We start from the raw sequence: 27,921 nt of genomic DNA on the forward strand, positions 1-27,921 counted from the left end.
CACTCAGATATCTGTTATCAGAAATGAAACGTGAGCTGCACGGCCGCGCTTTTCGTTTCCGCCAGCGCCGCGAGGCCCGTTGCTTCCCCCTCTCCATCGGGAGCGAAACGGGCGCAGAGCTTCGCGAGCTTTGCTACAGAAGCTTAAAACCGCCTGACCCAAAGCCCGCGCTTGGGACGCGCCTCGCCCACCGGGCGGGTGTGAGGGCGCTGCGGCAGTCGGCGAGGTTCCCGCCTCCTCCGCGCGGCCGAGCGGCCGTTGGCGCCGGGCCCCGCCCCGCGCGCGAGGGCGGGCGGGGCCAGGGGGCCCGGGGGCGGAGCCCACGCGGGCGGGACGCGGAGGTTGCGCGAGTCCGTTTCCCCGGCAACGCCGACCCGCCTCGGCCGCTCCTCCGCTCCCAGGATGCTCCGCGCCCCGCGGGATCCCGGCGGGCGGAGGCGCTGGCGGGGAGGTGAGGCGCCATTTTTAAATTTCCTCGGCCCGGTGGCTGTCGCTGCCGGCTGAGCGGGCGGGGGCGTGAGGGGCAGGGCAGCGCTGAGGGGAGGCCGGCCGGGCGCCCCGCTGCTTGGGGCTCATCTCGCGGCGTACCGGCTGGCAGGCCCTTCGGCCTTTTCTCCGGCCCCCCCTCGCTCCTCCCCGTGGCCGTTAGTTACTGAGCAGGGAGCTGCAAAGACGGGAGGAGAGGGCGGCGGCCCATCCCACAGAGCGATCGTCTTTGCTTTGTGTCCTGTCTGGTGGTCTCAGGCTGCTGCGGCCTCTGTTGGCTGGTGCGTTGGGGAGTCACCCAGCACCAGCCCAGGGCGGCAAAGTTCAGGGGTGGGAAGAGCCCGCTCACTGCCAGGCTTTCCGAGGTTTACGTTTGCATGCTTTCTTTTCCACCAGTGAGCTTCAGCCGTGTGCAGTTAGAAGAGAGTGATTATTTTTCTGCATTTCTGGATGTGTGACACCTGCATTAGTGTTCCTCTGACCAATCCCCTATGTGCATCAGTCACAGGAAAGTTAACAGTAAAAATGTCATGGTGGCTTAGATGATTCGCTTTGCCTCTCACATGCTCTTTGTCCACATACTGTAAGGTGCATCTAATAATATTTTTGCCTAGAAGAGGTGTAGGATATGTCTACTAACATGAGGCCCATGCCCTGTCTGAACGTGTCTATTTTTAAGTCACTATGAAAGGGAAATGATTTTTTCATAAGAGTTTTGGTTGTGGACTACTGAGTAAAACTTTGAATGAGATTACGGTGAGCAAAAGTTTATTGTGTGTGCTTGAAGGTCACCTGTAATGAAAAAATGGTGGAAAACCTATGTGGCATATCTAGACTACTTTTGTGGTTTAAACCCGGCCAGCAGCCAAGCACCACTCATCCGCTCTCTCACCTTCCCCCACCCTGGGGAATGGGGGAGAGAATTGGAGGGTAAAGGTAAGGCAACTCAGAGGTCGAGATAAAAGCAACTTAATAATAGAAAGAAAATAATAACGATAATAGTAATAATAGAAAATACAAACGAGTAATGCGCAGTGCGATTACTCACCACCTGCTGATCGATGCTGGTGATCCCACAGAAGTGAGAATCCCAAAACCACAATCCTGGAAGCGAGCACGAGCTTCCTGGTTAACCCTCATCTACGTACTGAGCATGAGGCTATATAATATGGAATATTCCACTGGCCAGTTTGGGTCCGTTGCTCTGTGCTCCCTCCCAGCTTCTTGTGCACCTGCGTACTAGCAGGACATGGGAAGCTGAAAAGTCCTTGATTTCTTAGCAACAACTAAAAACATCAGTGTTTTATCAACGTTCTTCTCATACATAATCCCTTGCTGAATCTAAAACGCAGCAATATTATAGCTTTTAAGAATAAAAAAATAGCTCTATCCCAGTCTAAATCAGGACAACTAGCTGTTCTTGAGTACAGCTAGATTTACCAGCTGTAGCTCCCATACAAAATTTCAGTTTGATCGGTAACTGATGTTGGTTTGACTTAGTATTTTATGTTACTAAAGCAAAAATTTTAAACCTAAATTAAGATATAACCTTGTTTGTTGCTTTTCACCCAATAATTAACCATATCTCTACTATAAAACAGAAATTGAAAGGATGGTACTGTGTGCCATGTGTAGGGATGGGCACTGAAATAATGTGTGCTTAATTGTTGTTGGAATTGGTACTTTGAATAGTGTTGTGGAGAAAGTGATAGTAGTTTGAATGAGATTGTTGTCTTCCATAATGTAGAAGTCATACAGATGTCCTCCAAAATTTTTGCACTTGGGCACACAAAGGTATTGAGTGTTTCCTCTCACTGGATTCCCTACGGTGACATCTGAGCAGTATCCAGATTATGGAACTTCCTATAAGAAAGGTTTTCATGTTTCTCTTTTGATTTTTTTTTTTCCCCCTAAATATATATGTACGCTATCTTTTTAAGGTGCTTAATTTGACTATTGCAAGTTGCTGATAGTGGATTAGGAGAATATGGACTGTTAAAAGTAATGAGAGGTATGCTATCATATTTCTCAAATTATGTATAATTATGTTTTGGTTTTTGTTCACTTAATGTTCATGGGAAGACTGATCTCTAATGAGCGTGTTGCATAGTCATTTAAGGTAGGATTTTTTTCATTTAACTTTGACTGTCTTAAAAGCTAAGTATCTGGTCGAAGGCTGTGATTTCATGAACATCTGAGTTCATGATGTGACAGCTCTCTGTTCCTGAAAGGAGAAAGCCTTGCTCCTCCTCCTGCCTATTTACTTGGCTCTTTGTTCCTTTCTCCTAGCCAGTACCAGCTGCCTGCTTTCACTGATGATGTAGTTTGTTGGATTTTTCCATGAGCTAGCATGACTCACTGACCTCACAGAAAAACTATTGACTGTTTTCTGCTTGTTTAAGTGTGTTGGCTTCTTGAGCTAAGTCAGTTCATGGAAGGGTCTGATGAATGACAAATCTAGGAATGGGGATGAAGAAAGGAGGAGTGGAACCTCCCATTCCTAGTAACAGTGAGCTCTTGTGTTGGATTACACTTTTTCATTAGTTCATTATCTGGTCTTACTGTAGACTCTTAAGCAGGGATGAGAAGGAGTAGTGTTTGAAGAGTCACTTTCATGACGCTGTGCCTCCTTTGATTGTCTCACTCTTTCAGTCAAATAATTTATTTTTTTTTCACAAGACCTTGGCTGATTCAATTAGAAAAATAGAAAATAAAGAGCATATGAAGAGGTCTAGAGTTCTGACAGAAGCGGACAAATGGATTAAACTGTACATTTTTTGAAAGACGTGTTTGGCTTTCGACAGATTTTACTGAGAATTTTCCTGCTTGAACAAAACATGGCAAAAGTCTAAATACTTTTAATTTTTTCATCAGTAGTTACAAAATAACGTTAATCGTATCATTGAATTGTTTAAAACAGTGCTCAGATATGATAAATGTATGTCTTCAGTGTTGCTGCAGTATGGAAACTCACTCATGGCTCTCCTCATGTATGTCACCCAGGTGAATTACCAATACATGCTGAAATCATGTAATTTGGTTATGCCAGGTAAGCTAGAAGGAAGCCTTGTTGTTGTAAACAACATAAAATAAAAATAAATAAAATTATGTTGATATCTTCATATTTTTCTCTAAATGCGAGTATTTTCACCATTTTAAGTACTTGTAGCAAACAAAAAGTTAAAATAATATAGCTGAAAAATCTTGTAAAAGAAGAAAAGCCTTTTCATGATGTGTAGATAGACGAGATGTAAGAAATGTTTCTCTGTGTGAAAATAAACAATTGGAGAAGAAAGGCAAACCAAAGGTGGTTCTTGGAAATGTAATTGAGCTATTTCACTTAGCTAGATATTCTGCAATAAATATTGCTATTTTATCTACTGAGTGTGCATTTCTTAGGTTTCAGGACTCTGCACCAATACCTGCAACAGAATGATGTTAAGATTTCATAGTATGAATTCAGAGCAACTGATACAAGTTTGCAGTTCTATAACATGACAAAATTTGGCAAATATATAGGTGGAGAATTCATTTTTATATGATGTGGCTTTAGTTTCTTCAAAGTATGCTTTATGGTTCTCTACATCTTGAACAGATCTCCAAGAGAGGAAGAAATTTCAACTAGTGTTCCTTTAAATTATGGGTGTAGTCTTGTGTAATTTTGAAGATTATTTAAGGTCTGTTCATTGACTCTGAGCAAGTTCTGTAAGCCATTAGCACAGAAGAAATTCTTCTTAGTAATATATTTACAATATTTGTAGGCTTAAATGATTTTGACCATTGACAATTTGCTGCTGGGAATTCTTTTACGGTGGGGGAAGGGAATTTTTTTATTTGTAAGAATGTGAGTAGGTTAAGTATGGCAAGTTTCTATTAATGATTTCGAGGAAAGAGATCTCGTGAAGTGATGAAATCTCTATGTTATTGTAGTTTGTTTCAGTCACCAGAAATGCAAATCATGAAATTTGCCACTAGATGTCTCTGCAAGCCAAAATTGTTTTGTTTCCCTGAACACATTGCAGTCAGAAACAATTGTTTTGTAACCTACAATTTTTTCCCTCTGTTCTTTCCTTTTTTCTTTTTCATTAAATCTTCATGCAGATGAATACGTGACCAGATGTGTGTCTTGCTTTATAATTTGTGTGCTTTTTGATAGTAGCAAAAGCTGTGAGGAGAGAATATACTTCCCGCCTGCGGCAGCTTGGAATTGAGAGTACAAAAGGTTGTGTTTCCATTTATCTTTTTCTTTTGATTGATAAGGTCTCAGACAATACCATGTTTTTTTGGTGTCTTTATATCTGTTATGCTACTTCAGAAATACTTCTTACTCCAGGAAACTGCAGGATTCAGACCCGCCTTTATCCTGTGTTTCTAATTCTGAGCTTTGGCTTACGGTTTGATAGTAACATTTGGTATCTGTGGCTTATGAAAGCAAAGGCCTGAGACAGAGAAAAATACTATCACCTGGTGGGTTTTTTTTTGTTTGTTTGGTTGGTTGCTTAGTTTTGGTTCTTTTTGTTGTTGTTTTTTTTTTTTATAGTGATCATGTTAATCCTGTTGGTATCTTAGAAAGTCTTAGGGGTGTGCTGCCTTGGGTTTTCTCTGTGTACCAGAACTTTCTGTGCACTGACATGGTTTAACGTCCTTAGGATCACTGACCAGTTCTGCTCATACAGCTGTTGATTTAACAATTGAAAATGTCTTTATATTGAGTTTGGAAATTGCTGTCGTCCTTTGTTTCTCAACCACCAAAGAAAATCAGGAGTAAAAAATTAGATACTGTATTGACTAGAAGGTTCTTCAAAACTTGTGCTGTTTGAAATGTTTGAAATTGGTGTGCATATAAGACACTCACTGAGGAGAATGTTCTTTATACTGCTTTCTTTCCCTTAATTCTCTCAGCAAATTTGGGTAAAGAAGAATACAAAGTTGCTGTTGTCACTTTGCCTATACTAGTGTTGTAACTCTGGTAGATTTTCCTCTGATCTTTTCCCATCTTAGGGGTGGAGGAAGGAAAAATGGGAAAGAAAACTGAAATGTAAGACTTTCTTGACATTATTATGTCTTTTAGTCTTTTATTTTCCTATATGGAAGATTGATTTTCATCTTGCTTATAGTTCAGGGGTTTGCAAAATCAAATTACAAGTGTTTAAGATAGATCTATGAAAGACTGAAAGAGTGGAATGGTAGAAAACATTATATATTGAACTGTATATGTAAAGAAGATGAGGTATTTGCAGTGATGGTGGAGATTTAACATTTTTCCTGTTTGAATTTTACTTTGTACAAAGTTACACTTTGTAACTTTGAATTACACTTTGTACACTGCAACCATGGAGTTCTTCGCCAGCAGTTTGGTTATGTCAAAAGCTAAAATGGCAGAGTGGTTGGTTTCAAAAGCTTTGTAACTTCCTTAAGTTCAATTACAGTCCTCCCTCCTCCAGGTCCTTTAGACATGTCAGTAATGATCAGATTAATATATCTTGCTTCTAATATTGAAAAAAACCTAATGAGGCATATTAGAATAGTTCCTCATTTCTCAGCATCTGTCAATTTGCAGCTTTCTCACACCAATCTGATATTGTCACATTTAGCAAAACTCTTTCTGGAAAGGTCCCAAGAAACCATGAGATAAACTCTGAAAACAAGGAAGTGACATGTATCAATGGTACATTTCAGGGCTGAATTTTGTGCGGGTAGCTTTCAGACTGTCTATGAAACCTTAACTCTTCTCCAGTGGGGGCTTGGTAGGAATTGAACAGTGAGAATTATCTGCCCCTCCCCCAGATGAAATGGTGGTGTGTTGACTAGTACAACTTGTTAGAATAGTGTGGCAGACTGTGACTGTTATAAGTGGTAGTAAAAGCTGTATGTGTCTGATGTCTGTGGCCTCTGCTCGAACTCTGGTTAACAAGGCATAATGAGGGCGTTACTAGCATCACAGTTTGAATCTCAGTGTACAGCATAAGTAAAAATAACGTTTCATGTAATCTGTCAGATAGAAGTGCTTGTGCTTAGTTTGTATTCACTCAAATAATCTCCATGTTCAAGTTTACTCTCTGACCCTGGAAGGGCTATTACTTTTCAGGGCAGGCAGAATGAGCAGAGAAGAGTTGCCCTTTCACTAGAGGTTTCTAATATAAGTTACAGCAGAGCCAGGATTCTTCTGTACTGAAAGCAAAAGCAGTGTGTGAAATCTTTGAACTGTGAATGTACTTGACTGCTGATTGCATGTCCTTGTATTTGTCCAGGTGAAGGGATCTTCTTGGATGTCAGCAGAAAAAGTGGATGGCATTGTAGATTAGTGAAAAGTTAATTTCTGTTTTGTCCTCTCCATACTCACTGTGAACAGTCATCGTAAAATGGATGCTTTGGGCAGTCTCCTTCCTCCCGTGGTTGGAAATGGTGATGCGGCTAATTCACAAGAATTACAAAAACTTCTGATTGATGAAAAAATGCGATGTGAACACCATAAAGCAAATTATCAAACTATAAAGGCAGAACATCTAAGGTACACTAATTTAAACAGGTTTCTTCATTTGAGCTGGTAAAAGGTAAAGCTAAATGTTAGGTGGGGTTTGAGTGTGTTAGCTGTATCTGTATTTAAGGACAAACTTGAGTGTTGTTCATAACAGAAAATAAACAATTCAAAATACCCTAAAACATTGCAGATTATTTTTCTGGAATACTCTTTATCCTTGTAAGTATGGGATAATTTTTCAGTCTATTACAGGAAGAGGATATTAATAGTTTAGTTCTAACTTGGTATGTGTATATTTACTTCTGCACGTGAGTTTTTTGAGCTTTAAGATCCAATTTTAGAGGGAAAATAAAAAATAAATATGTATGTTATCTTGAAGATTACAGGAGGAATATACAAAGTCACAAGATGAACTGAAGCGCTTGTTAGTTGAAAAGCAGACTGTACATGACAAATTTCAGTTTCTTCTTGCTGAATATCAAGAGGAGTTGCTGGGTAAAACACAAGAGCTGGAAAAACTGAAAATGCAGGTGAGATAATTTACTGGCAGGACTTAATATGAATTTTAATCCTGTAATAGGGCCATGCGTATATTTCTGTTTATGTAACATGTATGTGCCTGGCTTGAATATATTTTAGATATCTTGAAATTCACCGAGTAATGTTAGAGTGATTATGACTTGAAATTATTGTTTTCTGGTTTAACTGAATCCTCCAAATCCTGTTATGTGCTATGTTAGTAGCAAGACCCTCAGACTCTGTGCACGCTCTCCTGTTATGAGGAGAATCATCTGCCCTGGAGGGTAACTTAGATGCCTAAACCTGTTAGGATAAGTGGCTGGGAAAACAGATATTTGTCTCTCTTCACGATGACAGATTTTTTAATCTTAAAAAAAACCCAAACACAAAACCAACCAAAAACCCCCCAACATTTCAGATTACTTGGATGACACTTTCTGTAACTGCTTGTTTCCTTAAACGAATGCAGGTCATGTTCTTAGGAAACAACTGTAGCATCTGACAAAGGATCCCAGACTCTGAATGGAGGACATGTGCCTCAATACCATAACTAGAATTAGTTTTCAGGGTCTTCAGGGTACAGATAGTGGAAGAAAAGTAGAATAAATTAGAATATGTCACAGGTTGTAGATGATTTTTTTTTTTAAACGTTTTTTTCTTGGTAACTACTTTGCTGTATTAACCATACCCAAGAAAACTTCATAACATGCATCATGGAGATTAAGGCAGAGAATCTTTCCTGATATTAGTTTAATGTCAAACCATGATACCCATCTATGATGGAGAATATGTATCTAATGTGTTTTACAAATAACTGGTTTGGTATTGCTCATTTTGATTCTTTGGGCTTGGTTCACTTAACGTTTAAGTTTTGCCAAACTCTAATTCTTTATCTTTTATGAGACTACTTTTCCTTCCCCGCTTCCCTCACAAAAGAGGTAAATCTCTTGGCAATTCAGCTTGACATTCATATTGCTTCTACCAGTAAATACTGGCATTTTAAATGCTTCTGTTACCTTCCCAGAATATTTTTCATTCACTAATATAATGGCTTTTTTGCTTCTGTAACTACTATTGAAAATTCTTGAGAAAAACATAAAAAATTAGGCAGGATTCATAAAATCATATTTAAAATACTTTCTGGCTATGTGTCCCATCACAGTGTAAATAAATTAATATGACTAGTTATTTATGATACCTTTCTGTCTTAAGGTGCTAACTCCTCAAAAATTGGAACTGTTAAAAGCACAAATACAGCAGGAATTGGAATCTCCTATGACAGAACGTTATCGGAAGCTAGAAAATGTAAGTAGTAAGTATTGAAAATCTATTTTATTTAGAGTAGTGATCACCAGTTTATAATTGTTCCTAAAACCGTAGGAAATGAAAACTGGGAGGGAAGCAAAGTATGGCATTCTTTGTCTGGTACTGTTGCCCCAGGCAGTGAACATTGAAAACTTAGAAGAGGGAGAAGAGGGATTCAGTTCATCAGATATAACCTGTGAAATGATAAGAACGTTGCATGGACATATGTAGGGAATAAATCTGAAGACTACCCTGATGTGTTTTTTGTTGTTTTTTGGGGTTTTTTTTGTCTAACTTAGGAAGTGGAAAAATACAGAACAGAATATAACAAGCTGCGTTATGAACAAACTTTTCTGAAATCAGAATTTGAACATCAAAAGGAAGAACATGCACGTATTTTAGAAGAAAAGAAAATAAAATATGAAGCTGAGGTACATAGAATGTTACAGTATCTTAAAATGTATCTGATGACAAAGCTGCTTGAACACCGTAAAAACGTTGGTACTTGATAGGTTGTCAGTTTGACACCACGTCATAATGTAGTGTTTGTTTCTGTTCTAATTCTCAAAACACTTTTATGACTTAGCCTAAAGCTGTCTTTGTAGGTTTGTTCAGTGAAGTGTTGCAATATCATTTGTGCTATTAAAAGTAAGAATAGATTTGGCTTCTGATAAATGACAGCCAGTGGCTTTGCTTAATGCTTTTTTTAATCGCATTTGGGATGGAATTTGAGACATTATAGTAATCTGAAATTAATAAATTATCTAAGCAACCACTGTAAGTTTAGATTTTAAATTACTTATGTAACAACTAATCCAAGAAGAAGGCAGCAGAAGATATTGTTAATACCAGACAAGGGAACATTTTACAACTCGGTTGGATCATGACAGTGGTGGTCAAAAGGATACTGGAAATTTTGTTAACTTTATTTCAGTTCTCTTAACTATTGAGTAAGCTATTAATGAATCTTCTGCTTCAGGATTGGACTTTCAAAAACATAGCTAAATAAATTGCCAGCTTGTTTATGTTTTAAATATATGCAGCAGTGTAAATGAGTGTTGCATGTCATTTGCATATTCATTTAAGTATTTGTCTGGGAGCATATATCCTAAGATGCCAGATTTGAATTTATTAGTCCAAACACAAGACACAAATCAAAGCAATCATTGCTTTCAAAATCAATCCAAATTTGCAAATGCAATGCATTAAAAACAGAACAGTTGTCCTTCCTGCAGCTAAACCCACATGCTGCTTTACAGCCTGCCTCTTTTGTGGGCTTGTTGAGTTTCTGCTAGTCCTGCAGCTAATTAGCACACTTAGAGAGAATGAAACTACCTTGAGCCCAGGGTTCAATGTGATCTAGTTTCTCTCTCTTAGAGCCTTTTTTACCTTCCATACCATTTAGCACAAGCAGGCTACAAAAACATCCTAATTCTTAAACGATGGCTTGGGCATGTCATGCAATCAATGTTTGAATCTCCTCATAAAAGGGATTTGGAGAGCTTTGGCTGCAGAAATTGGCTTTGCTCCACAGAGATCACTGATGCAACTTCTGAAAGCACTGCTTCAGATCAGAGTTTGGACTAGTCTCCAAATATCAAGAGAACTCTTACATACCTTACTTTCTCACTCTTTTCCCCCCAATATTACATTCAGTCCATGTAACTCATTTTGAAAGACTACAATCTATATAATATGTTTGTTAGTTACAGTCTCAAGATTAGTTTTTACCTATTGTACTATCTTGTAACAGAAAGATTTCTTTATTTTTTGCTTTATTTTGTGTCTGGCAGGGCCCAATCATGTTGGTTGTCTTGAGTTACTAGCAGATTTGAGTTCTGTTCTAGTTATAGAATTGTGGAATCATCATATAAGTTGGAAGAGACCTTCTTCTAGTCCAACATCCTGCTTAAAATATAGAAGCGTAATGAGATCAGGTTGCTCAGGGCCATGTCCAGTCAAGTCTTGAACATCTGCAAAGATAGAGATTTCACAACCTTCCTGGGCAACCTATTCTAGTATTTAACCATCTTCATGGTAAACTTTTTTCCTAATAACTAGTTGGAATTTCACATGTTCCACCTTGTGTCCATTGCATCTCTTCCCATTACCATGCATCTCCTCCTCTTCTCCAGACTGAAGAGGCATAGTTCTCAGCCTGTCCTTGTAAGTCATGTTCCCCAACCCCCTGACCATCTTGGTGGCCATCCACTGGACTTGCTCCAGTTTGTCGTTATTCTTCATGTAGTGGACACAAACTCCAGATGCAGTCTTACAAGTACTGGAAGGGGACAAAGGATCACTCCCTTGGATCTGCTAGCTATCATTCTGCCAATCTGCCCAGGATGCAATTGGTCATCTTTGCTTCATGGGTGCTCTGCTGACTAATGCTCAACTTGATGTCCACTAGCACCCCCAGATGCTTTTCCATGGAGCTGGTTCCTAGACAGTTGCACCCAGCTTGTACTGTTGCATTGGATTACTCCATCCCAGATGCATGACTTGCTTTAGTTGAAGAGGTTCCAGACAGCCTGTTCCTTCAGCCTGTCTAGATCCCTCTGAGTTGCAGTTTTGGCTTCCAGCACATTGACCATTTTCCCCCAGTTTGGTGTCACCCGCAAGCTTGCTGAAAGTGTATTCCACTGCATCATCCGGGTCATGGATGAGGAGATCAGTCAGTACTGGACTCTGTGCTGGACTCGGAAACCCCCCACTAGGCAGTCAGGTGGGCTTTGCATCACTGATCACCCCTCTCTGAGCCTGGTTTGGCTGGGATAGATTTAATTTTCTTCCTAGTAACTGGTACAGTGCTGTGGTTTGGATTTAGTGTAAGAATAACGTTGATAACACACTGATGGTTTAGTTTGAATTTTTCAGTTTCCCATGCTCTGCCAGTGTGCAGGTACACAAGAAGCTGGGGGGGAGCCTGGCCAGGAGAGCTGACCCGAACCAGCCAGAGGGATATTCCATACCTTAGAACATCGTGCTCAGTGTATAAACTGGGGGGGTTGGCCAGGAGGAGCGGATTGCTGCTTGGGCATTGGTCAGCAGGTGGTGAGCAACTGCGCTGTCCATCGCTTGTCTTTTCTTGGGTTTTATTTCCCTCTCTTTTTGTTATAGTCCTTTTAATTATTATTAATAATAACAATCAATAATATATTGTAGTTGTTAAACTGTTCTTATCTCAGTCCACGAGTTTTACTTTTTTTTTCAATTCTCCTCCCCATCCTACTGGGAGGGGTGAGGAGTGAGTGGGTAGCTGTGTGGTACTTAGCTGCTGGCTGGGGTTAAACCACGACATCCACCCACTTTTCCAGCCCATATCTCACCAATTTGGTGAGAGTGAAGATTATGGGAGATTGTTTGTATCAAAGGCCTTGTTAAAATCAAGGTATACAAGATCCACTGCCTTCTCCTTGTCTGCAGTGTCAGTGACTTCTTTCTAGAAAGCAGAGAAATAGGTCAGGCATGATTTGCCCTTGGTAAGCCCTGCTTTCCATCAGCTTGTCTTTCATGTGTTTAGAAATGGCTTTTAAGAGGTTTTGCTTCATAACCTTCACAGAGACTGATGTGAAGCTCACTGGCCTGTAGTTATCTGGATCCTTCTTCTTGACCTTTTTGTTGCTCTTGATGATGGATGTGCTGTCAGCCTCTTTCCAGTCATCAGAAATCTTCTCTGATTGCTGTGACTTTTCAAAGATAATAGAGAATAGGCTTGTGATATGATGCTAGTGAGCTCCTTCAAAATGCTTGGATCGATTCCAAGGACTTGTGTGTGTCCAGTGGATTCAATGATCCCTAACATTTTCTTCTTCTTCTCTGAGCACTGCTTTACTTCCACAGAGTGCGAGGGGGTCTTATCAGTGAAAACTGAAGCAAAAAAGGCATTGAAGAATGGGTCTGTTGGTTTTCCTACTCTAAAAAAGAAAATAAATGTGAATGTAATTTCTTGATATTTTAAATACACACTGCTATTCTTCCCTGAATTGTTAACTGCTGTATTTGTTGCTGCCTGACACCTAACCATTGTAAAAGCTTTTATTTTTCTGATTAACAACTATCAGATTGCAAGGCTGGATAAAGATAAAGAAGAACTCCATAATCAGCTGCTTAGTGTTGATCCCATGAGGGACAGTAAACGCGTGGAGGCACTCTCTAGAGAAAAGGCACAACTATATCAGAAATTAAAAGGCTTAGAAGCAGAAGTAGCAGAACTAAGAGCAGAAAGAGACAACTGTGGTGTGCAAGCAGAAAGTGTTCAAAGAGTACAAGTACGACAGTTAGCTGAGATGCAGGCTATGGCAAGGTCTCTAGAGGTAAGTTTGTTTGCTTGGTTTGTTTGTTTATTTGTTTCTTTTTAAAATTTTGCCTCCTTGTAGAGTGTAGTAAGAATAATGCTTGGCCTGATAGAACTGTCACTGAAATCAGTGATAATTTTACCACTGATTCCACAATTTGAATTTGTACATTTCAGATTTAAAACCAAATAGTAAGTACATTGGGAGTCATGTACTGCCAAGTTAACTTTGGAAAAGTGGAGAGCACGACTGAGAGGTTCTGTTGAATGATCTCCTTTCTAAATATGCTAGTGATAGCCACGTTTGCAGTCAGTAAAATGGTCGTGTTAGCACTTGTCACTTGGCTGGAGTTAGAAACTGATGATGATATGTTAATAATCTGCTACTGTAAATTTTTTAATCTTTTAAAAAATGTCATATGATGCTCCCATATTTCTTTAATCCTTTCTTCCTGTGTCATCTTCTTTCTTGCCTACCTGTGTCTCTTTTCTCCAACACATTACTGCAGTTGTTTAGTTCTTGGCTGTTGCTCTCCCTTAAAGAACCTCTGGTATTTCTGGCCTGTTGTACATTTTCCTAGGGTTCCACTCTATTCCTCATCTATGGTCTTCACTCCTCCTGTCAGTTCTTGCTTTCTCTCTAGGTAGTGAGTCTTTCCATGTAGATTTCTCGTATACCTTTGTTACAAAATGCTCTGATCACAAGTTGAAATGAAAAATGCTGTAATATTCTTAATTCAGAAAACTTAAAACATCCTGCTGGAAATAGGTCAGCTCAGAAAAGGGAAGATGAAATCGTAGATTTGATTACCTTTTTGATACTTATTAAAGCTCAGGGTCTTGAGTCTATAATACAGTAATTGCATTTTATTTCCTCTCCATGATGTTAATTCTTCAGTTAGTATTACTGCATAGGCCAACATATGTCATCTTTTTGAGCATCACTTACAGTCATACCGGTGTTTACAGCCCAGTAATTTACTGGTACAGAAATGTGCTGCCTCCTAAGTCAGATTACCTCTGCCTCTTGTGAAGCAGGATTGAAAATGTGTGTGATTTTGTGCAGGCAGTGTTAGTAAAAACAGTTGAGACTTTTGAGTAAAAATCAAGACCTTTGTTGTATTGGAACATATTGTTGAGAAAAGATAAATGTTTGTATATTATATTATTATATAATATAAAGGGTCAGTAATATCTGAAAGCCCAGATCAATTGAAACTTTCAAGTGAATAGCAAGAGACAGCCCACTCCAAAAATCTTACAAATACCTCCTTTATTCAAGGCAGAAAAGAAGTCTGCTGAACTACAGATCGATCGAATTGAGAAAGAACTGCAGATGAGTCATGAGCAAAACATTCTCTTAACTAGCAAACTTCACAAATCTGAACGAGAAGTCAGTTCCTTAGCTGCTAAAGTAAGTGCTTCTATGGTATTGGAAGTATATTTTTCATAACCTGTTATAAGTTGTTCTGCTTCTATTTTACACTAATAATTAAGTAACAATATCTTCTGCTGTGACTTAAAATAGGTTTGGAATTTTTACCCAATTTCAGTTGGAAGATCTAGAGTATGTGACTTTACAGGAAAAATGTCGTCCCTAAAAGTATCTCTAGAAATTGAGGTTATGCTCTTTTTATTTAATTTTCTAGATCTTTTTTTCTAAACAGAACAGAGCTCAAATGGGTGTCTTTATATTCATGTTTTTAGTACCTGTGAAAATAGCCAACCTTTTTTGATGGAAACAAGCATTCCTTTTTCATAAAGTGTGTAAAGTGCAATAGAGCTTTAAACTGATTTTTAATTTTTAAAAATATTTTTAATGGAGCTATGGTTTCTGGAGATCTTGAAAAGTGTCCTCCAAATGGGCCGTGTTAGCTACAGGAAGCAAGCTGTGTTGGAATCACCTGCAGAGATTTAGGTCATACTGGAAGCAGGATCATCACATCAGCGTAGTGCTCTTCTTGGTCTGATGCCAGCATAGCTTGTACAGAAACATTTCTGTACAGCACTGCATCATATAATTTTAAGTAGATCATTGTCTTGCAACATGTTTGAGTACCTTAGTTGTTGGGTTGGCACCAGATCTTAGAGGCTTTGTTCTATGTTTATATTTGAATTTTTTTTTTTTTTGGGGGGGTCTTAGAGAAATTTCTGGAAAACTATCTAAGGGAAAAAAGATCAGAAGGCTTCAAGTTTAGGGAAAACCTGAAAGTGCTTAAGAAACTTGACATCCCTGTTTAGTATTTTAGTATAATTAGGTTAGTATGGATGTCAGAATCAGAGTTTTATCTGGGTGCAGTGACTCCTCAGCTACACAACTTAAAAGAGACAGATCCTTTATGCAATTTCATATGTCAATATTTGAATAAACAAGAAAAATCGAAACACTAGTAAACCATTTTACCTTCAAATATTGTAGAATACTTACACTGCTTTATGTAAATTTGAGTCAGGATACTAGTCCTAATGAAATAGTAACTTGGGTAAATACTGTCTTTCTGCTGTCTCTTATTCCCTCCTATCTGGAGAGATTACTGGGTAATAAGTTTTTATCACATCTGTCAGTTCCTGGTAGCATATTTAATCCCCTGTGTTTTCTTACTTTCTGGAGAGGCTTTAGTTAGTTCTGAACTAACTGTAAAGCCACTTAGGTCTTGTATATCTAACTGAATGCAGAATTATTTTAAGCTCTCTGTTGACTTAAAGCTATCCTGCCTTTCTGAACATACATTCCAAAATGTCACTGGCATGCGTTTTATATGGGTACTGCAGTTACTTTTGTTGTAATATGCCTCAAGAAGGGTACACTACAGGAAGAAAACTTTAACTTCTACTGTTGTTGTTCTTTAACAATCTCAGCTTTAATTCAAAGCAAACTTTACAGTGCACATTTATGAGTGTGAAATAGTTCATTTTGGTCCTTAATCAGAAAAAGTTCTAATTTACTGTAAGAATAGGATATACCTATACCAGTATTTAAAGCCTCATTATACATCGTGTCATACTTGTCTCACATGAATAATAGGAGGAGAAAACTTCTGTTAAACATTTTTTAATCAATTGTCTATCAGAATGTATAGAAGATTGTTACAGTCTTTACTTTTTGTATCAGCTGGTGTTTTCGGGTCACCTCCAGAAGTAGGAGCAAATTAAAATCTTCAGTGGTGTTTCTTGAAGGGAGGAAAGTAGAAACTAATTTCTGTACTAACCTCCACCCTCTTCTGCACCCCTTCAACCTTATTGCTGAGCACAGGTGCATGCATTCGTTTTCCAGATTTTGTGCCTTAAAAAAGCCACCTTAAATCTTTGCAAGTTGCCCTGAAATGTTCTCAACTTAGTATTTAAGCAACCAAATCCACCGTGTAGTTACTTAATAAGCTACTATGTCATTCTTAACCTTTCGCCACTTGTATATGCTAGCAGGCTGTAATTACATTTGTCATTGTGAATGGATTTTCATTATAAGTGCTTTCCTCTAGATATTTAATTCTCATTGACCGTGTAATTACTGCATACAAATGCCTAAACTATAGAAAGTTTCCATGCAAGCCATAATTGTCTTTGATTTGATGTTCTTAAAGCTCCTGCTTTTATGAGGCCATTTGATGTGTATATCATGGTTGTAGGAAAGTATTTGAGTTAAAATGCACTTTAAAACTATGAAGACCTGGATTTTGAGAAAGTAGTGTAGCGCTCCAGGAGGTCATGGGGTCTGTAAGCAGTTACCAATTTGAAATTAGTTGGGGGAGCAATTGATAATCTGGTTTTGCATTTTACTGTTTTATTTTACTTAGGGAGATTAAATTTAAATAGATTTCAGCTTGACTCTGAGGGATCTTTAGTCAGAAGTGAAGTATGTGTAAACTGACATGCTAATGCTTGAGTTAGCGAGGCATCAGGGTCTTACGCAATTTCGAGTAATGTCATAGCAAGATATTTCCAATGAGTAGTCTTTTCAGAAATACCTCAATATTTGGAGTCTAGCTTGTAGAACATAGAGTATGTACTCAGAAAGCAAGTTTTCACAGGCAATCCTGTGCATATGTGCATATATCACCAAGGCTTCTTAAAGGAGCAACTTTTCTATGCTGTAGCTTGTGATAACTGGCTGGTTAAAGATGAAATACATAAAGATGAGTTCCAAGAACCATCCTGGTTCTTGGAAAATCTGTTGTGTTCAAGAACTTTATTTTTTTTAATCAGAGAATATATAAAACTTGCATTTCAAGATGACTGACAACTCATCCAATCATCTTCAGTGTGTGACTCGAGGAAGTAATAAAACCCTGTAATAGCACTGATCATGATTTGGGGAATCAGATCATGCTGATAGATCTAGTGTTACAGTACCGATATAATCACCATTAAATATTATCTACAAGAGTGGATATTCTGGGTTGGTTTCAGGAAGGCAGTGGATGAAAAAAAAATATTTAGGGTATGTTTAAAAGAAGTGTAGTCCATGATTATTTGACTGATTTTCTTGTTAGCAAAATATCACATGAAGAACTTACAGTAAAAGCTGCAAATATATATGTATATATTTTAGTTGATTTTATTTCTTCACATTCATAGGTAGAAGAACTTAAACACTCACATAAATTGGAAGTAACAAATGTCAAACTGGAAGCAGCAAGAACAAAGAGTGAAGTAGAAAGAGAGAGAAACAAGATTCAAAGTGAAATGGATGGTAAAACATGCAATTAATTTCTAATGATTTCTTTTGTAACTTCTAGTTAGAATACTACAATTATTTTTCCTCCAAACATTCCCCAACAGCCTTCACCTTCTGCTTCTGGTCTAGGTCATAGATCTGACAATTCATTTTTTATCTGAAATAACTGTGATGTTTCACTTGGTCTACTATTTTAGAAGAATAGTTACAGAACATTTTTCATTTATATAAATTAGTGAATTTGTGACACAATTTGAGCATAATCTGCTTCAAATCATGTACTTCATATGGCTATTTTTTCTATTATTGCCAAATTCTCGAGTCTTTCACACTCTGCTTGAAACCTTAACGTACCATAGGGCTTCACTGGTTGTTTTGGTTTCTTATTCTGTGTCCATGAAATTGGTAACAATTGGATAAGGCTGCCACGTGAAACAAATACAATTTCTAGCTTGTTCTTTGAAGAAAATGGGCAATGTTCTAAACTACCCAATACAGCTGAGTATGTAAGCAACTTGAAATAGCTTTCTGGAGTAAAGAGACCAGTGTTTTCTAGTAGTAGTTACATGTTGATTTAAATCACTACACAGCTTTTAAGTGGACTGTCCTCAATGATTAAAATGTGAGATTTATTGTAGCCAGGTTAGTACAGTTTCACTGGTAACCAGTTACTGTTTACCATAAGCTTTTCTGTAAAAAAAAAAAAAAAAAGGCAAAAAACAAAAAAACAAAACACCACACAAACAGAATTTCCTGGTTGACCTTTTCGTAGCTGTTGTGGAACACTTTTTTTTTTATTTAATCCAGACACAACTGCTTCGCAAAGTTGCTTTGGAGTTTAAATCTATAGTAATATAAACTGTTTAATTACTTTTGTATTTTAAAACAATAAATCCTCATAGACAGAGATTCCAGTGTAATGGTTACTCTTCAAAAGTTTCTGAAATGTTGCTGTTAAACTAAGAAAGGCCACATGTCTTCCAGTTTTCTTGTTTTTTTTTTCCCATTCATCCCTTCATTCGTTTGTTCTATCATGTGAATTGTGATTTTTAGCTCCCTTTTGTCAATTTATAAAGTTATTTTAATACTAGATTTCATCAGGTTGATATCAATAATGACATTTTAACTTTTTTTAATGTGTAATGCAGGATTGCTGTCAGACAAGGAAATTCTTAAGGCAGCTGTTGAACATCATAAGGTGCTTTTAGTAGAAAAGGATCGGGAGCTAATTCGTAAAGTGCAAGCTGCCAAAGAGGAAGTTTTTGAAAAAATTGCAGCCTTACAGGATGAAAAGTATGTTTGCTCAACTTCTAAAAGAGAAGTGTTTTGAGTAACTTTTAAAAATATCATTCTTAATGACTAAACACCTCCGGCATTTTGTCATGATTTTTGTGTACATGTTGAATAATGTCTCAGGTTAGAACTCGAGAACAGATTAGCTGATCTGGAGAAGATGAAACTGGAACAAGATACTTGGAGACAATCTGAAAAGGATCAGTATGAAGAGAAACTACGTGTTATACAGATGGCAGAAGAATCTAGCAAAAAGGAACTTCAGCGTTTGCGGTAGTGTGGCTTTTCAAACCGTAACACAAATTTCTCTTTCCCCCACCCCTCATTTTTTTGCGGTATTGATATAAAAGTTTACTATTTATAGATACACAAATGTTCATTATGGTAAATTAAACAAAATTATATTTTCCATTGTATAAAGAGATGGCAGAATTAAAAATATACCCTTAAAAAAAAAAAACAAACAAACAAACAAAAAAAAAAACCCAAACCCCAACATTTTTCATTCAAACATTTAAAAATTTTATTACTTTAATGAACATTTCTAAGACATAATTTTGCAATACCCATTTTATGAAAATTGGGTCCATGTTGGCTGCTGGCGTAGTGCCAATGTTAGAGTAAACCATTTCTCTTTTCACAATGGCACCGTATCAGCAACTGGCAAGCTGGGACACTAATATGCTGTCTCTTGGAGTTGGTCATTATAGTTCTCAGTGAGGTCATCTTACTATAGTATTTGTATGAAGGTCAGTATGATAAAATGAGCAAAAGCAAACAAATCAATGTATTTCTGACTCCATTATGAATTCAAATAATCAAGAAAAATATATTTTTAATAATTGTTTAGTTAAATGTTTATCAGCCTTTCAAATTATGCAATATATTCTACTGTCAGACTTATTTGTCCTAACTTCTAACATCTATGTTTTAATTAGATAAAAATAAGGATGTCTTATACAATTTTAGATTAAAAATTCAACAGCAAGCTATTCAGACGGAGGAGCTGGAAGAAAAGAAATGTGAAAGCGCTGATCTGAAACAGGTAGGGTTTTATTGCATTGTAATGTTTTATAGAGAAATACAATCTTTCCTGCAGTTACCATGTCCAGTGTTTGAAGATTAGATTGAATTTTTAAGGCTTTTTTTTTTCCCGGGGGACAAAATGTATGCAACAGATATTTAAAAGTGGAAGTGTTCAGAAATCAGTCATGCTTTCCTAGACCTTTATAAATGGATTACAGCTTTTTGCTTCCTGCGTTTTGCTGGGTACCAAGGATTTCAAAGCTGAATGTTTATAGACTGGTATATTGAATACGGTTATGCACTATTTAACTGGAGATTCAGTTTCCATGGAGACTTATAAATTGTTTCTAGGTAGTGCTTTGCATTTACACTGCATCTCTCATCTGAGGTTCTTCAAGTGCCTAACAGATGTTTCATAAATGAATAAACTAGTGTAAAGAGGTATATTTCTATTGCAGAGTGAATTGATGGCAGTGTTGAAAATAAAACCTGATTCTTTTAACTCCTGATTGCCCATGGTGTTATTTAGTAGGTAAGAACATAGCTGTGCCTCAAAATAGTCTTCAAGCTGTGTGCACTTGAAGTTCAAGGCAATATTTTTTTCCTCCAGATATCAGAAATCTGGGTCTCTGAGTGTCCATGTGGGGACTGTGTGCTGGCTGCAGAGGTTGGACATTTTGGACTCTATACTTATTTGTTTTTCTGAACTTGTTGGTGCAGCCACCAGTGGCTGTAGCGCATTGTGCGTTATGAGGGAGGAGTCTGGGTAGCTCCACTGCTCTGATACTGAATGTTGTGTGGTGTTCCAGTTCTGTTCAGCCCTGGGCCTAATGTTGGATTCCTTAAGATCTGGGGGACACATCAGTGACCAAAGACTCCTGCCTCCCGTTCTCTTTCTCATTTTAGCTACAGTAGAAAGCCTTCTTTTTCTAGTAGTGATTTACTGTAAAGCTTCTGGAGAAGCTGTTGCGTAAGAAGAAAAGGAATAAAAAGAAAAGGCTTATGAAGAGCTAATGCAGCGAGTTGGTGTCTGCATTTTGCTGTATCTCAGTATCTTAAAATGAGTTGTTAGTTGTTTGCATACCTTCTCAAATGTAAAAATTTATTTTTTTTTTTGTAGCAAATTCACGACATGCAACTCCAGCTTGCCTCACTTTCTCAATCAGAAAATGATTTGCTGGAGTCTAATCAGAAGCTGAAGGAAGTAATAGAGAGATTGAAACAGGAATGTCAACATGCAAGGACTCAGGCAGAAAAAGCTCAGCTGGAAACAGAGAAGTAATTTTTTTCTTCCTTTTGGCTTTACTTTTCATACTGCTTGTGTTCCTTTCATGTGGATTACTTATCTATGGATTGTATATTCTGAATAAAGTTAGAAATTAAAAATGAACAGGAAGTATTGGACAATTGTGAAAAATGTCTATACCTTCTGTTATGCAGCATGTATAGAAGCCTCAATTGTGGTAACTTTAAAAATAGGAGTTTGTTTCCCTTCGTGTCTGTTACAATTAATTATTGATTAGTGAAATATGCTATTTGTATAAAATGAAATCCTATTTATGCTGAGGTGAATGTCAAACTTATATTAGTTTAAGTGGTTCTAGAGTTTCACACACAGCTCTTACAAGAGTGTTTAAGCATTAAAGGTGAAAAAAGCATTTAAACATGGTATTGTGCTATGATAAGGTTTCAGGGACCCAGTCTGTATAGGTTTGTATATACCTTTTCCCTGCCCCCCTCCCACTAGATCCTTTTAGCTGACATGAGGCAAGTAAAAGCTTATTGGATATCTTCTAGTTCCTCTCATCAAAATTAAAAATAATCATTTTCCTTTTTTGCTCAAGCTTGACCACATACCATCAAAATATGGTAATAAATGCTGAAGGAAACCAAATCTTGTTCAGACTCCATATAGCAATGAACACTTTCCTGAAATGTAAAGATTAATTTGTGAGTCTGAAATAGCTATTTAGTATTTCCTAGCCTAATAACCAAATACATGTCTAATGTGTACTGGATTATTGTGTAGTGGGTTTTTAAAAAAGTCAGAGTCCCAGATTAAATAGAAAACTGCCAAAAGATATAATGTGGCATTTTTTGTTTTAACTTCTCTTTTGCTACAAACTGGCACTGCTGTTGGTTTGTTGTCGTTAGTTTAAGTATTGCTTTTCAGTTTAATATTGAAGAGATCATTGCATTGGGACTGCAGTGTACTTTCAGTTGTCAGTAGCATCTTAAATACTTATTTTGTGAAGGTGTATTCATATTTCGAGTGACATTGACAATGTCACTTACATGTTTATGGACCGTAGACCAGTCAGGAGTAGGATTTCCTGGGAAGGCAGTGGAAGGAACTTGACAGTCCTCAGAGATCGTAGTGTAAGTATGTAGATAATGGGAGATGCACCAAGGCTGATACTGCAGAAATTAAGCAGCTTTGCACCCTACATGTAAGTGCTCCAGGTCTGTCCTGCTGTTACCCTGGGAGCCCTGGGACACATTTCCACTCTTTTTCTGACTCTAGGGGTGATAGGACTTCCTTCCTCAGTGCAGTAGTTCTTATGAGCTTGAACTCCAAGAGTTAAGTTGCACCAAACCAACTTGGCTTAAAGAGGAAGTGAAATAAGGATCAAAACATAAGAAAGCCTAAGATAAAAAGTTTCAGATAAATTAAATAATGCCAGTTGAGCTATAAGTAGGCAAAGCAGCTGCCTGCCTGGCTGTGTCAGTCTTCAGCTTGGAAATGAAAATGTGAAATGAGAAAAAGGGGCTGAAGGCAAACTGTGAGACTGATACAGATCAGAGATGAGCTCAAACAGGCACTTGTTAAGCATTTCAGGAACAGTGTTAGTGGCATTTAAAAAAAGAATAATCTCGTGGTGTTTTTAACCACTGTCTCAACCGAAATTCTTTCACTGTTAAGCAGTGCTTTTCGAGAAAGTTCTTTGGTTCCTGGGCAGTTGTGGTTATTTACAGTCAAGAGCAAGGTACGAAGCACAGTGGGTCTACTAAAAGAACACTGTTGGGTACTGAGTGGGCCAGGGTCCCGGTTCTGATATGAGAGTGGATGATTCCTAATACTTCCACTGTGGGGAAGGGAAAGGCTGTTTGGTGAGAAATTGATGGAGATTCATTCAGAGTCCCTGTAGGGAAACTGCATCAGCCCGGGATTGGAGTGGTGGGGATGAACCGGTGCCAAGTCTTGGACTGCATTCCTTAAAATATGCTGCACAGAATCTCACCTTTTGATTATTTTTTTCCTTTATAGTAATGTAGTTAAATAGGCTTTAGTTCTTTTTTTACTTTAACTCACAATGCAGATAGCCCAAACAAGGCGGCAGAGAGAAACTGGCTCCTTTCTGATCTGCTTCCTGAGAACACAGCCTGGTTTTAGAATGTTTTAACCATGCAAAGACCTAAACAGATAACATATGCTGTTGGTGGTGTGTGTTCAGCTGGAGTGTTGTCTAGGAGCCATATTGGTGGGAGCTTCCCGTCGTGTTGGTGTTTGTTCTGGTTGGGAGCACGCACTAGTCAAGTCTCTACTTCTCTGTTACAAAGGCGTAGTAGACTGCACAGGGCAGCAAGCTATTCTCTTACATCTTGCCTCCCAAACAGAGGAGGAGGTTGTCAGATCTTCTGACAACGGATGTTTGGCATAGGTGTCTACTGTTGTGTGCCAGTGTGATTGTTTGATCTGAATTTAGCAATTTTCCGTGGATGGTTTGGCAGCATGCCAGATGAACAAGCAGCCAACAGCTTACTAGCTTGCTGGAATCAGTTTTCAAAATTTGCCTCGTAGTTGAACAAAACCTAGGATGATGTTAATGCACAGGCTTGCATGTTGTTAGGCATAATTAGGTTGCTAGCACAACCAAATTTAAATCAGGTCCTTCAAGTATATAAAGGTAGGAGTTGTGAAAAGATGGAACCTTAAGGCATTAATCAAACGCTTTGTCTATATAACCTCTTAATTTTTCAACCTGATTTTTTTCTGAAGGACTTTAGAGTACAAACGTAGAGAATGGCTGGAGGAGAAGCATGTGCTTATGCAGCGTATCACAGAGAAAGAAGAGAAATACAACCAAGTGAAGAACAGGCTATGTCGAGCTGCAGTTGCTCAGAAAAAGGCATGTTGACTTTTCCTTTACGAATGACCCGGCTTTACTGGAAAGTTCAGCTTTACTTTGGCCAGCTAGAAGTGTTTTAATATTGAGTTCATTTGCAGTCTACTGTATATAATAACAAAATGTATCAGATTCTTCGAGATTAGCATAGAAATAGGTTGAAGTGATGTGCAAAAAATATGACAGCCTATAATGCTATCAGAGATACTGTGAGGCTTTTTTTGCACACACACACGCGCATGTGTGTGTATACTGTCATTTAAGAGGCGAGCTCCTTGATTAGTAAGGATGATGTTTCGGATACTAGACAAATGATGTTCTACTTTTCCTTGATGGAGTATTAACATTTTTTAATCTTCTCCTAAGCTTGCTTTTTATGAAATAACTTGAAAGGAAAAGCTGATTAATTGTTTATAGAAGCTCAAGATTAATTAATTGGCAGTTTTAAACATTGGACATATACAGCTTATGAAACCTACTAGTAGCTTTTAAGGTTGTAAACAGTTGAGGTCAACATGAGGAAACATTAAAAAAGTAAGCAAGCATACATTTTTTTGGTCATGTTTATACTTGTTTGTACATGGTCATTTAAAGAATGATTTTGTAATTCTCAAATACAGTTAATGTTTGTTGGTACATTTAGTCACCGACTAACGAGTGATTGACAGCTGTGCATCTTTCAGTCACAGCTAGGGATCATTTCCCACCTCTTCTGTTTCCCACCAAGGAGATTCAGAACCTTCAAACAACACAGCACCTCTTCTTGAGGAAGGCAAATCCTAAAAATGGTCACAGATTGAAACCACGTACAGTGTAGATTTAACTTTTACAGGATCTAATCTATCAAGGTATTTATTTAGCTGTTTGAAATGTCTGTTTGACAGAGAAAGACTCTCAATGATAATAAACAAAGGCGGATGCAAGAGAAACTGGAACTTTTGGAAGCCAAGATAGAAGAACTAGAAAAGGAAAATCAGGTGCTAAATAGGTAATAAACTTTGCTTCTTTTGAACTTGAAAAATGATACATGCCCAAGATCTGACTTACAAATATGATGTGTTTTCGAAGATACGCGACACTTAGGTTAGTAACTGGAGTCCTGTCTATTGGCATTTTCAGCACTAGAATTCTCGGAATGGAGTCCATTTAGGAGGGGCAGCTGAGAGCTTATAAGACAACTGCAGGGCTGTCTCTTCAGGAAAAAACTAGAGGAAAAATACCCGATAGATGCAGTTACAGGAATCCCTTCAGAAGAAGGAAGTGAAAATGACTTCAGAGTTGCAAGAGAAACAGACTTAGCATCCTCTTTGAAAGACACACTTATTTTTTTCTCTTCATTGAGCACCTATGGAGGGCTTGCTTCAAATAAGTGATTTCATGTGGCTCCTGTGGCTCACTACTGTGAATGCTATTAAAAGCTTAATGTATTCCATGTAAATTCTAATCTGCAGTACAACAGATAGCTTAATATGGAGAGGGACTTTTAGATAGACATTTAGGCAGAAGAATATACACAGGTCTTTCACCTTCCAGTTCTTCTGGTATATAGTTTTCCTTCACAGGAACAGTCAGCAGCAGAGTACTCGTGGAGGGGTGTGCTTCTGTAGTGGGATAATAAAGATTTTGAGCAATAAGAAATCTCTTATTTCCTAGGCAGAATGTTTCCTATGAAGAACATGCACGGCTCCAGAAGAGACTGAAGGACTTGCAACGCAGGCACAATGAATTCCGGAGTTTAATTCTGAATCCTGCCATACCGTCACTCAACCCAGCCAGTGTGATGTCCTCATCTGCCTTGCCTCCTGGGCCTGAAGTGTCCTTCCCTCTTCTTCAGGTGGTGATGTATTAAAAGTTGTGAAAATAACACAACAAAAGAGGGTGCTGGAACAGTCCTTCATTACAGACCTTAGTCTTAAGGAGAGAGCATCTAATCTCTGAAAAGAGAAAGGAAACTTTGAGGAGTGCTTCTAGTAATGGTCCTTCCTCACCATAGGAGGGAGTTCCTGAAAGACAAAAGTTTCCTTACAGAATGTAACAAACGGGCAGTTTTAACCCGGTTCTCTGTACTTTGCCCTTCTTCTGAGGCTTTAAATGGCTCCTTCTGGCCAAGAAATACTATCATGGTATTGCCACACCACGGTTTCATTATCAAAAAGCAGTATTGCTGCTCTTGATTTCTTGTGTGGTTAGCAGTGTTTTACGTACTCCGGTGAGCTTCTGAGGGTGCAAATCTCTCTGGCTGAGGCTGGAGAGGCTGACTTTACAGATTTGTGGTAATTGAAACCTCAAGTCTGTGTGCCTCTTCATCTGAGGTGTACTTCTTGCTGATGCTGTTCATCATGAATGTCAGAACAAAACACTGAGGACTAAAATTTAACCAATAAGGGTATTTTGGACTCCAAAATTCTTATTTTAAAATCATCAAATAAAATTAAATTACTGCTCATTTTGGTCCCCTATAGGTGTGCAGAATGTAATAGAGCCCTTTTTTTTTTTTTTTTTTTTTTTTAAATTTCAAGGAGGAACAACATCAAAGAGAGCTTTCCCTGCTTCGCAAGCGGTTGGAAGAACTAGAAACCACACAGAGAAAACAGCTGCAAGATCTTGGCCCATCTAGAGAGCGAGTAACGGTGGGCGCACACAGGGACTTGGCAAGAATCAGGGTCACTGGAGAAGGCGATGCACAAAGTGAGGACTCCAAATAAAATCTGCAAACTCTACTGGCTATTAGTTTTCAGTAGCTTATCCTTTGTACGTGCTTTTCGTATTTTGCCAAAAACATGCTTGTATGTGCCTGCAGAGCATAAAATATATTCTGCATAGTTTTGTATTTATTTTTGATAGGCTGTCATAATTTATCGTACATAATGGTTTAAAACAAAAGCATTGAAAGATTAACTACATTTTGAAATGTTTTTATATAAATGATGTGAAAGTATTTGGAAGCCAAAACATGTGAAATAATAACCTCATTGCACAGAGCTTTAAAAAACATTTATCAAGGTTTGGGTTGTGCTGACATTTAAAAAAAAAATTAAAATCAAATCTTTTTGGTAAGTCCTTTAAAACTTACTTGATAATATCCTCTTACTCCTTCAATGAAGAAGTTACTGTATCAGTGTGGAGTTTTGTTGGTGGTGGGTTTGATTGTTAGTAACGCTGTAATACACATTTGGGATGTTGTTTTGATGTTCCCTTGCAGATAGAGAGGATGAAGTGAAATGGAAGAAGTGCTGAAAACTTTCACTTGCTACCCTTGACAATGTGCCTCCTGTATTTTTATAATGGGAATAAGCAATAATTGGGGGGTTTTTAATATAATGTAGTAGAGATGAAGTATAACAAATTGCCTTCACATTACAAAAATGTAAGTTTGTATGTGTTGCTTCTGTAATTTGTTTACTTAACTACAATAAAATTATTTATTCAAGGTTGAATGTACTTTAAAAAGTTACCGGGTTAGGTTGTGAATGTATTTTAAAAAATTATCAGTTTAGTAACAGAAACTTATAAAGGATCAACTGATTTTATTTTTTAATTAAAACCTTGCTGGAAGTGTAGGAATGAATTTACCCTTGGTTTGTCTTTTTTTTTTTTTTTTTTTTTTTTTCAAAATACTGCAGTGGAAGTATGAGACAGTGAGCTGTGCAGGCACCCGACTAGCTACAGTGCATATGGTGACATCATCATTGATTCAGCTTTTCTCTCCACC

At 37.9% G+C, this 27,921-nt stretch overlaps 1 protein-coding gene across 2 annotated transcripts; it reads left to right on the forward strand.

Annotated features, from left to right (window-relative positions):
• Positions 1–349: 349 nt before the first annotated feature.
• On the forward strand, positions 350–27,643 carry CEP83 (centrosomal protein 83). 2 transcript variants are annotated; one of them, XM_042793292.1, is made up of 16 exons: positions 354–451; positions 6,738–6,997; positions 7,347–7,497; positions 8,699–8,791; positions 9,091–9,222; positions 12,856–13,107; positions 14,371–14,502; positions 17,664–17,778; positions 18,912–19,056; positions 19,180–19,329; positions 20,026–20,101; positions 21,203–21,360; positions 24,083–24,212; positions 25,094–25,197; positions 25,863–26,043; positions 26,729–27,643. In XM_042793292.1, exons 2-16 carry the CDS (start codon positions 6,849–6,851, stop codon positions 26,912–26,914), a joined length of 2,154 nt encoding a protein of 717 aa, XP_042649226.1. In that variant the 5' UTR covers positions 354–451; positions 6,738–6,848; the 3' UTR covers positions 26,915–27,643. The 2 variants fall into 2 exon arrangements, with proteins under 2 accessions (XP_042649227.1, XP_042649226.1); XM_042793293.1 differs by lacking the exon at positions 26,729–27,643 and having other exon boundaries at positions 350–451; positions 25,867–26,035.
• Positions 27,644–27,921: the final 278 nt, after the last annotated feature.

The sequence above is a fragment of the Tyto alba genome, unplaced genomic scaffold (genome assembly GCF_018691265.1).
Source record: "Tyto alba isolate M040663 unplaced genomic scaffold, T.alba_DEE_v4.0 Super-Scaffold_2, whole genome shotgun sequence".
Taxonomy (NCBI): Eukaryota; Metazoa; Chordata; class Aves; order Strigiformes; family Tytonidae; genus Tyto; species Tyto alba.

Excerpts from the sequence above, each read along its gene's own strand:
- CEP83 (XM_042793292.1), top strand. The coding sequence starts at position 6,849 with ATGGATGCTTTGGGCAGTCTCCTTCCTCCCGTGGTTGGAAATGGTGAT. Across the intron at positions 24,213-25,093 it reads CTGCAGTTGCTCAGAAAAAG|AGAAAGACTCTCAATGATAA; the intron begins GCATGTTGACTT and ends TCTGTTTGACAG. Across the intron at positions 26,044-26,728 it reads TGTCCTTCCCTCTTCTTCAG|GAGGAACAACATCAAAGAGA; the intron begins GTGGTGATGTAT and ends TTAAATTTCAAG.